This window comes from Xenopus tropicalis, chromosome 5, assembly GCF_000004195.4.
Source record: "Xenopus tropicalis strain Nigerian chromosome 5, UCB_Xtro_10.0, whole genome shotgun sequence".
Taxonomy (NCBI): Eukaryota; Metazoa; Chordata; class Amphibia; order Anura; family Pipidae; genus Xenopus; species Xenopus tropicalis.
Window position 1 is genome coordinate 7,493,120 of NC_030681.2, and position 14,495 is coordinate 7,507,614.

Consider the following 14,495-nt stretch of genomic DNA (forward strand, 5'->3'; position numbering starts at 1 on the left):
CACCAATGTGACTTTTATCTGATTCTTAGGGTCCCAGTCACCATAGCAACCAGGGAGACTGAAAGACAAATAGGTGAGGAACTTGAACAGAGAGTAGTGATTTGGGTTAAAGATTTTGACCCATGTCCAACCCAAACCCAACTTGGCCTGATTAACCTTTCCCATTTCCCATGCACACCCTGGCCTGTCTCTGATATCACTGGGGGGGTTGGGGCACAAGTATATAAATAAGCACCTCTTCTGGGGGTAATTAGTTGGCCTGAACCTGCCCTGCCTGCAGGTCCCACCGGTATAGGCCCGACCCACACATAACTCTGTATTGCACCACAGAGAAGCACGGAAACAAACACCCCCTATTCTACCTAATGCGCCCACCCTTACCCTACACAGGTGGGATTCAGTATGTTGTGTTCTACCTGGGTTTGGCGCTTACATGCACCTGTGTGAGTACAGTCTTGCACAGGAGAATAGAATGTGTTCCGGTGGACAGGGTCGGAATGGGACGACCCTTACCTGCGCTCCCCCTGACTGACCGCTCCTGCCCCGACGCGTTAAATTACGCGCGTTTGGGGGAGGACGTCGGGTGAGGGGCCCTGCGAGGGGGGGCCCTGCAAGGCGGGGACTTAGGGGACACAGCCGGCGGGGGCACCTGCAGGGCCCCTGGGTCGGAATCCCCGGTGGGCCCTTCACCCCCCAGTCTGACCCTGCTGGTGGAACAGAGAGGACCGTATGACAGGGAAACGCAGGAAGGAACACTCATGAGTACGAGCCCAAACACACACAGATAAGTGATAGTCATAGAAGTGATAGAAAATGAAATTACAAAAAATGTCCCAGGGGAGAGAGGAGGAAAGAAAGGGGAAATAGTGCAAAACCACAACTAAAAAGCAGTTGCATATCTGAGTCATATTAAAAGTTCATTACGGTCAGGTCTAGGAGGCGCCACTAGGTATGTTTTGAAAAGAGTGGGCAGTTAGGTGAGGCAGGGCAGAGTGGGTAATGCCGGGCCCGGCTTTCACTTGTGATATAGAAGGGATAGTGTGGGGGCAACTGCAGTGCCGATGACTAATGGGGCAGATGATGTAACTATAGGGGAAGTAGATACAGGGTCTGCCTTCTATGGCAGGGCTGTTCAATTGGCGGCCCATAGCCCCCCTCTGTGTGGCCCCCCACCTGTCTGGCTGCTTTGATGGCTTACTCTTGTGTAAGATTTAAATGGTATCAGTACTGAGATTAACTGCCCCCCCTGCATGGTTCTCACCTCAGATTCAGGCTGTAATCTCTCTGTATTGTTTAAATATGTAATCCCCTGTGTTGTTCACACCTTTTAGTTTACCCTTGGATAAAAGAACCCATCCTTCACTCCACCCCTGGATAAAAGAACCCATCCTTCACTCCACCCCTGGATAAAAGAACCCATCCTTCACTCCACCCCTGGATAAAAGAACCCATCCTTCACTCCACCCCTGGATAAAAGAACCCATCCTTCACTCCACCCTTGGATAAAAGAACCCATCCTTCACTCCACCCCTGGATAAAAGAACCCATCCTTCACTCCACCCCTGGATAAAAGAACCCATCCTTCACTCCACCCCTGGATAAAAGAACCCATCCTTCACTCCACCCCTGGATAAAAGAACCCATCCTTCACTCCACCCCTGGATAAAAGAACCCATCCTTCACTCCACCCTTGGATTAAAGATCCCATCCTTCACTCCACCCTTGGATAAAAGAACCCATCCTTCACTCCACCCCTGGATAAAAGAACCCATCCTTCACTCCACCCCTGGATAAAAGAACCCATCCTTCACTCCACCCCTGGATAAAAGAACCCATCCTTCACTCCACCCCTGGATAAAAGAACCCATCCTTCACTCCACCCCTGGATAAAAGAACCCATCCTTCACTCCACCCCTGGATAAAAGAACCCATCCTTCACTCCACCCCTGGATAAAAGAACCCATCCTTCACTCCACCCCTGGATAAAAGAACCCATCCTTCACTCCACCCTTGGATTAAAGATCCCATCCTTCACTCCACCCTTGGATAAAAGAACCCATCCTTCACTTCATCCTCGGATAAAAGAACCCATCCTTCACTCCACCCTTGGATAAAAGAACCCATCCTTCACTCCACCCTTGGATAAAAGAACCCATGCTTCACTTCACCCTCAGATAAAAGAATCCATCCTTCACTCCACCCTTGGATAAAAGAACCCATGCTTCACTTCACCCTCAGATAAAAGAACCCATCCTTCACTCCACCCTTGGATAAAAGAACCCATCCTTCACTCCACCCTTGGATAAAAGAACCTATGCTTCACTTCACCCTCAGATAAAAGATCCCATCCTTCACTCCACCCCTGGATTAAAGAACCCATCCTTCACTCCACCCCTGGATAAAAGAAACCATCCTTCACTCCGCCCCTGGATAAAAGAACCCATCCTTCACTCCACCCTTGGATAAAAGAACCCATCCTTCACTCCACCCCTGGATAAAAGAACCCATCCTTCACTCCACCCCTGGATAAAAGAACCCATCCTTCACTCCACCCCTGGATAAAAGAACCCATCCTTCACTTCACCCTCAGATAAAAGAACCCATCCTTCACTCCACCCTTGGATAAAAGAACCCATGCTTCACTTCACCCTCAGATAAAAGATCCCATCCTTCACTCCACCCCTGGATAAAAGAACCCATCCTTCACTCCACCCCTGGATAAAAGAACCCATCCTTCTCTCCGCCCCTGGATAAAAGAACCCATCCTTCACTCCACCCTTGGATAAAAGAACCCATCCTTCACTCCACCCCTGGATAAAAGAACCCATCCTTCACTCCACCCCTGGATAAAAGAACCCATCCTTCACTCCACCCCTGGATAAAAGAACCCATCCTTCACTCCACCCTTGGATAAAAGAACCCATCCTTCACTCCACCCTTGGATAAAAGAACCCATCCTTCACTCCACCCTTGGATAAAAGAACCCATCCTTCACTTCATCCTCGGATAAAAGAACCCATCCTTCACTCCACCCTTGGATTAAAGAACCCATCCTTCACTCCACCCTTGGATAAAAGAACCCATCCTTCACTCCACCCTTGGATAAAAGAACCCATCCTTCACTCCACCCTTGGATAAAAGAACCCATCCTTCACTTCATCCTCAGATAAAAGAACCAATCCTTCACTCCACCCCTGGATAAAAGAACCCATCCTTCACTCCACCCTTGGATTAAAGATCCCATCCTTCACTCCACCCCTGGATAAAAGAACCCATCCTTCACTCCACCCCTGGATAAAAGAACAAATCCTTCACTCCACCCTTGGATTAAAGATCCCATCCTTCACTCCACCCCTGGATAAAAGAACCCATCCTTCACTCCACCCTTGGATAAAAGAACCCATCCTTCACTCCACCCTTGGATAAAAGAACCCATCCTTCACTTCATCCTCGGATAAAAGAACCCATCCTTCACTCCACCCTTGGATTAAAGAACCCATCCTTCACTCCACCCTTGGATAAAAGAACCCATCCTTCACTCCCCCCTTGGATAAAAGAACCCATCCTTCACTCCACCCTTGGATAAAAGAACCCATCCTTCACTTCATCCTCGGATAAAAGAACCCATCCTTCACTCCACCCTTGGATTAAAGAACCCATCCTTCACTCCACCCTTGGATAAAAGAACCCATCCTTCACTCCCCCCTTGGATAAAAGAACCCATCCTTCACTCCACCCTTGGATAAAAGAACCCATCCTTCACTTCATCCTCGGATAAAAGAACCCATCCTTCACTCCACCCCTGGATAAAAGAACCCATCCTTCACTCCACCCTTGGATTAAAGATCCCATCCTTCACTCCACCCCTGGATAAAAGAACCCATCCTTCACTCCACCCCTGGATAAATGAACCCATCCTTCACTCCACCCCTGGATAAAAGAACAAATCCTTCACTCCACCCTTGGATTAAAGATCCCATCCTTCACTCCACTCCTGGATAAAAGAACCCATCCTTCACTCCACCCCTGGATAAAAGAACCCATCCTTCACTCCACCCCTGGATAAAAGAACCCATCCTTCACTCCACCCTTGGATAAAAGAACCCGAAGGCTAATGTGACATAAAGACTCATTACAAATATTATTTCCAGATTCCTTTTTATTATAATTGCATTCTGGGTACTGGGACTGGGTACAGAGAATTACATGACAATAACACTATAGCCAATTGTCTGATCTATAAAGCTCCAAAACCACCTTGTGCGCTGAGATTAGGTTTGAGGTATTCTGCCTGCCAGACTTCCGGCTGAAGCCCTAGCTCGAGATGAGTGAGACTTACCCAGAGCTGTCTTTATGGCAGCGAGTGTGACTACGGGTGGCAGTGGGAACCAAAATATGTAAATAGGATGAGTAGGTGGGGACAGAATATGAATATAATACACAAGAGCCATGAATACCCTGTAAATTATATCCTTAGAAATGGTGCTTGGTGATGTCATCAGTTATAATTGGTGCTTTGTGATGTAATTTCTGTCACATGACTCACTGAAACATGTATTATAATTAGTAAAAATATTGAAAAATATGAGGATAATAGAGGTAACTTCACAGATCCATGACCTGTATAAAGGTACTCAGCCTTCGGCCTCATACCTTTATATGGTCATGGAACTCCTTGATAACTTATAATATCCTTATATTTTACAAAAAGGGATATCCATGGATATCTTAGTGGGTTCAAGTCAATTTGGCCTTATTGTATTTGTGCATTTGGAATATTAAAAGAGAAAGGTAGAATGGTTTCCCTCTTGATTTGTTTTCCTTCTAGCTTTCAGCCTTCCCTAAGCTGCCATTTGTCACAGGCAGGCTAACACCAATGTTCTTGGCATCTCCCATTGGCCTTCTATTGTGCAGGGAGTATGTCTTATAGGATAAGAGGTTAGGTTTAATGTGATAAGAGGCATGTTCAGCTAAAATAGTTGGTAATGGAAAACTACAGGAATAGCAGCAGCACCAATAACCCCCAATAAAACACTTGTCAGCCTAGAGATTCCCTTGTTCTACACAGGACAATGTAAAGTCTAATGATCCTTTAGATGAGGTGAGTTGACCCGTTGATCAGGTTGATAAAGTGATTGTTGAGGCTCAAGTTGTGAGATTAGACATGATATGTTCCTTAGTGGTTTCCAGTAGCAATGACTGGTGCCAGGGGGGTTACACTCTAATCGCCCAGGGTAGAAACGTTCCTGGCTCTGGAACTGGGATCTGCAAAAGCACAGAAAATGCAGGGTTAATTTCAGCTGTTGTTTATGTTTGTTCTGTGAAAACCATTATGACTTGCCCCATACTGTGCTTTTTTTGTTACTAAATCTGCCATTGGTCTGTTATTTGGGCAGAAAAGCAATTACCAAAATGTCTATTTGGAGCTTTAGTTAAACTATGATTCTAAAAGTCATAAAAAATGGCCAGAGTAGGGCTTCTATCATCTGAGAGAAGTCAATATAAATGACCGGACTAAGGTTCCAGTCATCTGAGAGAAGTCAATATAAATGGGCAGAGTAGGGCTCCTATCATCTGAGAGAAGTCAATATAAATGGCCGGACTAAGGCTCCTATCATCTGAGAGAAGTCAATATAAATGGCTGGACTAAGGCTCCTATCATCTGAGAGAAGTCAATATAAATGGCTGGACTAAGGTTCCTATCATCTGAGAGAAGTCAATATAAATGGCCGGACTAAGGCTCCTATCATCTGAGAGTAGTCATTATAAATGGCCAGAGTAGGGCTTCTATCATCTGAGAGAAGTCAATATAAATGGCCGGACTAAGGCTCCTATCATCTGCGAGAAGTCAATATAAATGGCCGGACTAAGGTTCCAATCATCTGAGAGAAGTCAATATAAATGGCCGGACTAAGGTTCCAATCATCTGAGAGAGGTCAATATAAATGGCCGGACTAAGGTTCCAATCATCTGAGAGAAGTCAATATAAATGACCGGACTAAGGCTCCTATCATCTGAGAGAAGTCAATATAAATGACCGGACTAAGGTTCCTATCATCTGAGAGAAGTCAATATAAATGACCGGACTAAGGCTCCTATCATCTGAGAGAAGTCAATATAAATGACCGGACTAAGGCTCCTATCATCTGAGAGAAGTCAATATAAATGGCCGGACTAAGGCTCCTATCATCTGAGAGAAGTCAATATAAATGGCCGGACTAAGGCTCCTATCATCTGAGAGAAGTCAATATAAATGACCGGACTAAGGCTCCTATCATCTGAGAGAAGTCAATATAAATGGGCGGACTAAGGCTCCTATCATCTGAGAGAAGTCAATATAAATGGCCGGACTAAGGCTCCTATCATCTGAGAGAAGTCAATATAAATGACCGGACTAAGGCTCCTATCATCTGAGAGAAGTCAATATAAATGGCCGGACTAAGGCTCCTATCATCTGAGAGAAGTCAATATAAATGGCTGGACTAAGGCTCCTATCATCTGAGAGAAGTCAATATAAATGGCCAGATTAAGGCTCCTATCATCTGAGAGAAGTCAATATAAATGGCTGGACTAAGGTTCCTATCATCTGAGAGAAGTCAATATAAATGACCGGACTAAGGCTCCTATCATCTGAGAGAAGTCAATATAAATGGCTGGACTAAGGCTCCTATCATCTGAGAGAAGTCAATATAAATGGCTGGACTAAGGCTCCTATCATCTGAGAGAAGTCAATATAAATGGCTGGACTAAAACTCCTATCATCTGAGAGAAGTCAATATAAATGGCTGGACTAAGGCTTCTATCATCTGAGAGAAGTCAATATAAATGGCTGGACTAAGGCTCCTATCATCTGAGAGAAGTCAATATAAATGGCTGGACTAAGGCTCCTATCATCTGAGAGAAGTCAATATAAATGGCCGGACTAAGGCTCCTATCATCTGAGAGAAGTCAATATAAATGGCTGGACTAAGGCTTCTATCATCTGAGAGAAGTCAATATAAATGGCCGGACTAAGCCTCCTATCATCTGAGAGAAGTCAATATAAATGACTGAACTAAAGCTCCTATCATCTGAGAGATGTCAGTATAAATGGCCAGACTAAGGCTCCTATCATCTGAGAGAAGTCAATATAAATGACCGGACTAAGGCTCCTATCATCTGAGAGAAGTCAATATAAATGGCTGGACTAAGGCTCCTATCATCTGAGAGAAGTCAATATAAATGGCTGGACTAAGGCTCCTATCATCTGAGAGAAGTCAATATAAATGACCGGACTAGGGCTCCTATCATCTGAGAGAAGTCAATATAAATGGCTGGACTAAGGCTTCTATCATCTGAGAGAAGTCAATATAAATGGCTGGACTAAGGCTCCTATCATCTGAGAGAAGTCAATATAAATGACCGGACTAAGGCTTCTATCATCTGAGAGAAGTCAATATAAATGGCTGGACTAAGGCTTCTATCATCTGAGAGAAGTCAATATAAATGACCGGACTAAGGCTCCAATCATCTGAGAGAAGTTAAAAAAAGTCAATATAAGGCTTTGGATAAGGTGCTTACTATGTGAGTGACATAAATATTGGCCAGGCCAAGGCTTCTACTAGTCAATACAAATGCCCAAGTGAAACTCCTACCAGTTTAGTGAAGTCATCGACACAGGCATTGCGGATCCGTTCCGGGGTGGCGGGACTGTCCAGTCTAAATGCCCCAGTAATCCCTGATTCTGCTCTCGCCGCCATGATGGCTTCTTTTATGGCAAAAAATATGGAGGAGGACAAGAAAAGAGGGGGCTCTCCAACAGCCTGGATCAAATTAAAGCCATAATGAGAAACAAATATATCAGCAGAGCAATAGGGGGAAGCTACTGTTTATTCATTAACAATGCAGGGAGGCTGGGTGGGAGGCCGGGTGGGAGGCTGGGTGGGAGGCTGGGTGGGAGGCTGGGTGGGAGGCCCAACCTGTAAGCCATGTCGCTGGAGCACTGCGGGTTAGGTACCCCCAGATTTAGCTGTCAGTGTGATGCAGGGATGTATATAATAAAAATATCTAACAATATGATACACATAATGTTATGGCCTTTGCTCACGTATCTATGTTCTGCCCTGAAGGATCCCAAGGGCAAATGCTTTTTCTGCCCAGCCTTAAAACCAATACTTACATCTTAACAGCATTTGTCTGATGTAAATGATGTTAGTGCTACTGGAAGGAGCATATTGCTGGAATATTGCCCTTAGGAAGGAGCACATTGGCAGCATATTGCCCAAGGAAGGAGCACATTGCCAGCATATTGCCTCTAGGAAGGAGCACATTGCTGGCATATTGCCCAAGGAAGGAGCACATTGCCAGCATATTGCCCCTAGGAAGGAGCACATTGCCAGCATATTGCCTCAGGAAGGAGCACATTGCCAGCATATTGCCTCAGGAAGGAGCACATTGCCAGCATAATGCCCCAGGAAGGAGCACATTGCCAGCATATTGCCCCAGGAAGGAGCACATTGCCAGCATATTGCCCCAGGAAGGAGCACATTGCCAGCTTATTGCCTCAGGAAGGAGCACATTGCCAGCTTATTGCCCCAGGAAGGAGCACATTGCCAGCATATTGCCCCAGGAAGGAGCACATTGCCAGCATATTGCCCCAGGAAGGAGCACATTGCTGGCATTTTGCCCCTAGGAAGGAACACATTGACGGCATATTGCCCCAGGAAGGAGCACATTGCTGGCATTTTGCCCCTAGGAAGGAGCACATTGCCAGCTTATTGCCCCAGGAAGGAGCACATTGCTGGCATTTTGACCCTAGGAAGGAGCATATTGCCGGCATTTTGCCCCTAGGAAGGAGCACATTGCTGGCATTTTGCCCCTAGGAAGGAGCATATTGCCCCAGGATTGAGCACATTGCTGGCATATTGCCCCTTGGAAGGAGCATATTGCCGGCATTTTGCCCCTAGGAAGGAGCACATTGCTGGCATTTTGCCACTAGGAAGGAGCATATTGCTGGCATATTGCCCCAGGATGGAGCACATTGCTGGCATATTGCCCCTAGGAAGGAGCACATTGCTGGCATATTGTCCCTAGGAAGGACCATATTGCTGGCATCTTGCCCCAGGATGGAGCACATTGCTGGCATATTGCCCCAGGATGGAGCACATTGCTGGCATATTGCCCCTAGGAAGGACCATATTGCTGGCATATTGCCCCAGGATGGAGCACATTGCTGGCATATTGCCCCTAGGAAGGAGCACATTGCTGGCATATTTGCCTCTAGGAAGGAGCACATTGCTGGCATATTTGCCTCTAGGAAGGAGCACATTGCTGGCATATTTGCCCCTAAGTAGGAGCACATTGCTGGCATATTTGCCCCTAAGTAGGAGCACATTGCTGGCATATTTGCCCCTAAGTAGGAGCACATTGCTGGCATTAAATACCTTGGAGGAGTAAATTGCTTTGCTGTTGGGACAGTTTCGCAAAAGCGACACGTTGAATTCAATGGGGATGTCGCCAAATGCCGGGATCTTGTACATTCCAGGGCCGCGTGTGTACAGGATCCCATCCGGGGAATATTTCAGCTCTTCTAAGGTAAAGAGCCCCAGGCCTTGGACAAAGGCACCTTCAACCTGCACAAAGGGAAAGAACCTGGTGTGAACAATAAAACGCAAAGCGACATACTTCCTAGTACAGGTATGGGGATGTGTTATCCGTAAACCCGCTATCCAGAAAGTTTTAAATTAACATCCTCATGTACTGATTTACAATCCCAGGCCTGATCTGCGCCAGGGGGCATCATCCTGCCTAGCAACCCTGTAGTGTGTGATCTGATTGGTTGCGACGGTTGGAGACATCATTACTCACCTGACCTATATCGATTGCAGGGTTGAGGCTCGATCCTACATCCATGACTATATCTGTGCGTAAATTCTGCAAATACAAAGAAAAGACATCCAGAAATGATTCTGGGGCAGAACAGCTGGGGCCGGGAGGGGCAGAAAGGGTAAACATAACCCGAATTGTTGCAATTATTTCCCAAATGTATTTATACTCTATCAGAACAATTGATGTGTAAATATAGGGGAATACAGCAAAAGCAAGTTTGGTAATTGGGGGAGTGAGGGGGCCCCGGATGGAGCTGCATTTGAGGACTATAATTTTATTTGCATTGGGCTTTGACCGTCGGGGCAGCACAGTCGCCCAGCACCCTAATAATAATCACTTGCCCAGCGTTACTGTATTTCATGTGAGCTCGGCCTATTCCTGCCAAACCTCTTATCCACCATAAGCTCTTACCTTGTGATCCCCGGTCAGGCAGTCAATCTCCACTTCAGAGCAGGCCACTCCATAGCTGAAATAATTACTTGGCCTCCCCTCGTTCTTCTCCATATCATACCCAATGCCTGGGATTCTAATGGGGAGACGCTGTCAGTAATGGAAAGTTCCTTATGCTGCCATAATACAACCCTAGGCTTTCAGTTACCATTACAGGTCGTTATTTATTGGTCAATGCCAGGTCTCATTTCATTAGCACAAATGTTCAATTATACATCTATCCGCATCATTAGTGCTGAAGGAATGCCCAAGGTTGGCCAAACATGGAGGATATGTCAATATATAAAATATATCATAGATAAAGACTGGGTAATTGTGGCAGTAGGACAAAATGGCAACAGTAGATTAAGATGGAGATAAGGTGCTGATGGGAAATATATTATATACAAGGAAGCAGCCAGGCAAGATGGAGACAGTAGAGGAAGATATTATTATTATAACACCTTATATCACTGAATCCCAACTTGCAACCTCCAGAACCCACTGAAGGGAGTTGTGGTTCATCTACAGCTGAATGTCCATAAATAGGACAATACTAACATACATAAATAAATTGTCCCAACAGGCTAAATGGGTTATATAATAAATGGCACCAAGTTTGCCCAGGAGCAGTAACCCATAGCAACCAATCAGCAGGTAGCATTTACTGGTCATCTGTTTAAAAACAAACAATTTGTCTGAAGGACCTGAATCGGCAGCTCAAATCTGCTTACTAACAGGCTGGTGGCTGGTTGAATCAACTTGCTTTCATTTCAACTAAAAAGGGATAAGTATTCTTTACTAACTTTATCAAAACCATTGTGTTTTTTTAACTGTTGGGTTTTATTTATTTTTTGCATAAGTAATTGTTGTTTTTGGAGCTAATTTACAAAGTTTGTGGGATCCATAGGCTTACAGCAGGTTACATTCCCTTGTAATTACCCTCAGCTTGAGGAGGGTGGGGTTTGATTAGTTCACCTTTACAGACTGCATAAATAGAACCACAGGCACTCTAGTGGAGCTTGCTCTGGTGGTAGGTGCTCTGTAAGTGTTTGCTCTTTAAGTGGGACTCTGTAAGTGGAGTTATAAACTCAGGGAGTTAGTGGGGACTCTGTAAGTGGAGTTATAAACTCAGGGAGTTAGTGGGGACTCTGTAAGTGGAGTTATAAACTCAGGGAGTTAGTGGGGACTCTGTAAGTGGAGTTAAAAACTCAGGGAGTTAGTGGGGGCTCTGTAAGTGGAGTTATAAACTCAGGGAGTTAGTGGGGACTCTGTAAGTGGAGTTATAAACTCAGGGAGTTAAACACTAAGGGAGTTAAACACTAAGGGAGTTAAAAACAAGGTAAAACAAGGTATTTACTACAAGTCCTTACACCTTTTTTTTTTTTTGTTTAACTGTTCTTGTAACTGGGAGAATGAGTTGTAGCAACATTGAAGGTCTGACACAGTGCACAGCCTGCCACATGTATGCAGTTGTGGAACAACAGTTCCAAAGTGCATACCTCTGTTGTGGATGTGAGCGAATTGCCACTTTAGAGGCTCGCGTTAGAGTCCTAGAGGAACACGTTGCAACACTGCGTTCAATCAACAATCTTGAGAGGGGTCTCTTGTTAACTGAACAAGAACTAGTGGGGTCAGATAGTAGGGGGGGAGGGGAACAGCAAAAGGATGATAGGGCAGTAAGCTGGGTGACAGTTAGAAAATCTAGTGTGGGGAAAAGGAAAAGGGAGGCTGCTCCAGGGTTTGCGCATCCCAACAGATTTGCCAGATTGTGTGAAGAAGATGGGAGTGTGAACTCTGGATTGGCGGTTCTAGGTGAGGCTGATCTCTCTAACAGCCGGGAGACCAGTTTCACTAGTAGTGGTGGGGAGGAGAGCAGAGCTAGGCCTAAACAGATGGTGGTTATAGGGGATTCGATCATTAGGAAAGTGGACAGGGTAATCTGTCAAGCGGATCGCTTCAACCGGACAGTTTGCTGTCTTCCTGGTGCCAGGGTTCGGCATGTGGTTGATCGGGTCGACACATTATTGGGAGGGGCTGGGCATGACCCGGCTGTCTTGGTACATATCGGTACTAACGACAAAATGAACGGTAGGTGGGGGACTTTAAAGAGTGAGTTCAGGGATCTAGGCTCTAAGATTAGGCAAAGGTCCTCCAATGTCATTTTTTCGGAAATTTTGCCGGTGCCGCGTGCAAGTTTAGGGAGACAGCGGGAGCTTAGGGAGCTAAATGCGTGGCTAAAGTCTTGGTGTAGGAAGGAAGGGTTTGGGTTCCTAGAGCACTGGGCTGACTTTTCCTTGGGGTACAATCTATACAGCCCTGACGGATTGCACCTCAATGGAAGGGGGTCTGCTGTGCTAGGGGAGAGAATGGTTAAGAGGTTGGAGGAGTGTTTAAACTAGACAAGGGGGGGGTGGGTGAGCTAGAATTCCATGGGAAAATTAGTGTAGACGGGGTAGGGGGACTAGCAAAGGGTTGTGGGGGAGGAGTGAGGGGGGCATATAGTTTACCAGATAAGGAGCTTCCGTTACAAGGAAAGCAGTCTCAAAATTGCCTTAGCTCTAATTCTCCCTTAGCTAATGTAAACATCAGAGGGAGAAGTAAAAATCTCCGCTGCATGCTGGGTAATGCGCGTAGCTTGTCGGGTAAATTAGGGGAGCTGCAAGCTATTGCATGTATTGAAAATTATGATTTAATAGGCATCACTGAGACCTGGTGGGATGATAAATGCGACTGGGCTGTGAATTTAAATGGTTATACACTTTTTAGGAGGGACAGAGAGATTAAAAAGGGTGGAGGGGTTTGTCTTTACGTAAAGTCAGACTTAAAGCCATGTAATAAAGACATTACCAATGAAAACGTCGAATCTCTTTGGGTAGAAATTTCTGTAGGGCTGAAGGTCACAAAGAAAATGATCATTGGTGTATGCTATAAACCACCCCGTATAGATGAGGGGGATGAGGCCCAGCTATTGTTGCAAATGGAGGAGGCTTCAAAACTAGGTCAAGTTGTTGTTATGGGGGACTTTAATTATCCGGACATTGACTGGAGTAATGGGGTGGCTAAGTCAGAAAAAGCTAGTAGGTTTGTAAACATGCTAAATGACAACCTTTTATTTCAGGCGGTTCAAGAACCCACTAGGAATGACGCTATTTTGGACCTGGTGATTTCTAATAATAATGAACTTATCTCTAACATTTGTGTGGGTGAGCATTTGGGGAACAGTGATCCCAACATGGTCTCCTTTGAGATAATGCTGCAGAGACAGCGCTATAAGGGAGTAACTAATACGCTCAATTTTAGACGTGCAGACTTTGCCAGTATAAGGGCATCTCTGCAATGTGTCAACTGGGAAAGGCTTTTCATGGGGTTAGACACAGAAGGAAAATGGAACATCTTTAAAACATTGCTTTGTAGGTATACACAACAGTATATTCCCCTTGTAAGCAAGGAGAGGCATCGCAAAGCAAAAGCTTTATGGCTGAATAAAAGTGTTAGTGTCGAGGTTGGTAAGAAAAGACGTGCTTTTAGGGCATTCAAGTTAGCTGGGACAGCGGGGACTTTCATCAGGTACAAGGAAGCAAATAAAGCATGCAAAAAAGCTATCAAGCAAGCTAAAATAGAGATGGAAAGGGATATTGCTGCTAGGAGTAAAAAGAATCCTAAATTATTTTTTAATTATGTGAATAGTAAAAAAATGAAGCAAGAAGGGGTGGGAACTTTATTATCACGGGGGGGTACGTTGGTTGATGAGAACGGGGAAAAAGCTGAAATTTTGAACTCTTATTTTTCATCTGTCTATACATCTGAGGAGCCAGATAATGAAGGCTTCCCTTGTAATATACCCAGTTCTAGTAATTTAGCTACTGGCGCGTGGGTCACTCGGGAGGAAATTCAAAAGAGACTTGAACATGTAAAGGTAAACAAAGGTCCAGGGCCGGATGGGATTCATCCCAGGGTATTAAATGAGCTGAGCGCTGTGATTGCCAAACCTCTTCACTTAATTTTTCAGGATTCATTGAGGTCTGGCATGGTGCCAAGAGACTGGCGGATTGCTAATGTGGTGCCGTTATTTAAAAAGGGATCCCGTTCTCAGCCTGAAAACTATAGGCCTGTTAGTCTGACATCAGTAGTAGGAAAACTTTTGGAAGGGGTAATAAGGGATAGGGTACTTGAATACATTGCAGTTCACAATACTA

The 14,495-nt window shown here is 45.3% G+C and overlaps 1 protein-coding gene across 1 annotated transcript in view; it reads right to left on the reverse strand.

Annotated features, from left to right (window-relative positions):
- Positions 1 to 4,141: 4,141 nt before the first annotated feature.
- Positions 4,142 to 14,495, reverse strand: part of xdh (xanthine dehydrogenase) — a 54,325-nt gene continuing 43,971 nt past the window's right edge. The window contains exons 32-36 of the mRNA XM_031902400.1: positions 10,279 to 10,393; positions 9,847 to 9,912; positions 9,423 to 9,611; positions 7,635 to 7,802; positions 4,142 to 5,265 (exon numbers count right to left, since the gene is read on the reverse strand). Coding sequence (XP_031758260.1) covers positions 5,215 to 5,265; positions 7,635 to 7,802; positions 9,423 to 9,611; positions 9,847 to 9,912; positions 10,279 to 10,393 — 589 coding nt within the window. The 3' untranslated portion in view covers positions 4,142 to 5,214. The remainder of the gene's footprint in view (positions 5,266 to 7,634; positions 7,803 to 9,422; positions 9,612 to 9,846; positions 9,913 to 10,278; positions 10,394 to 14,495) is intronic.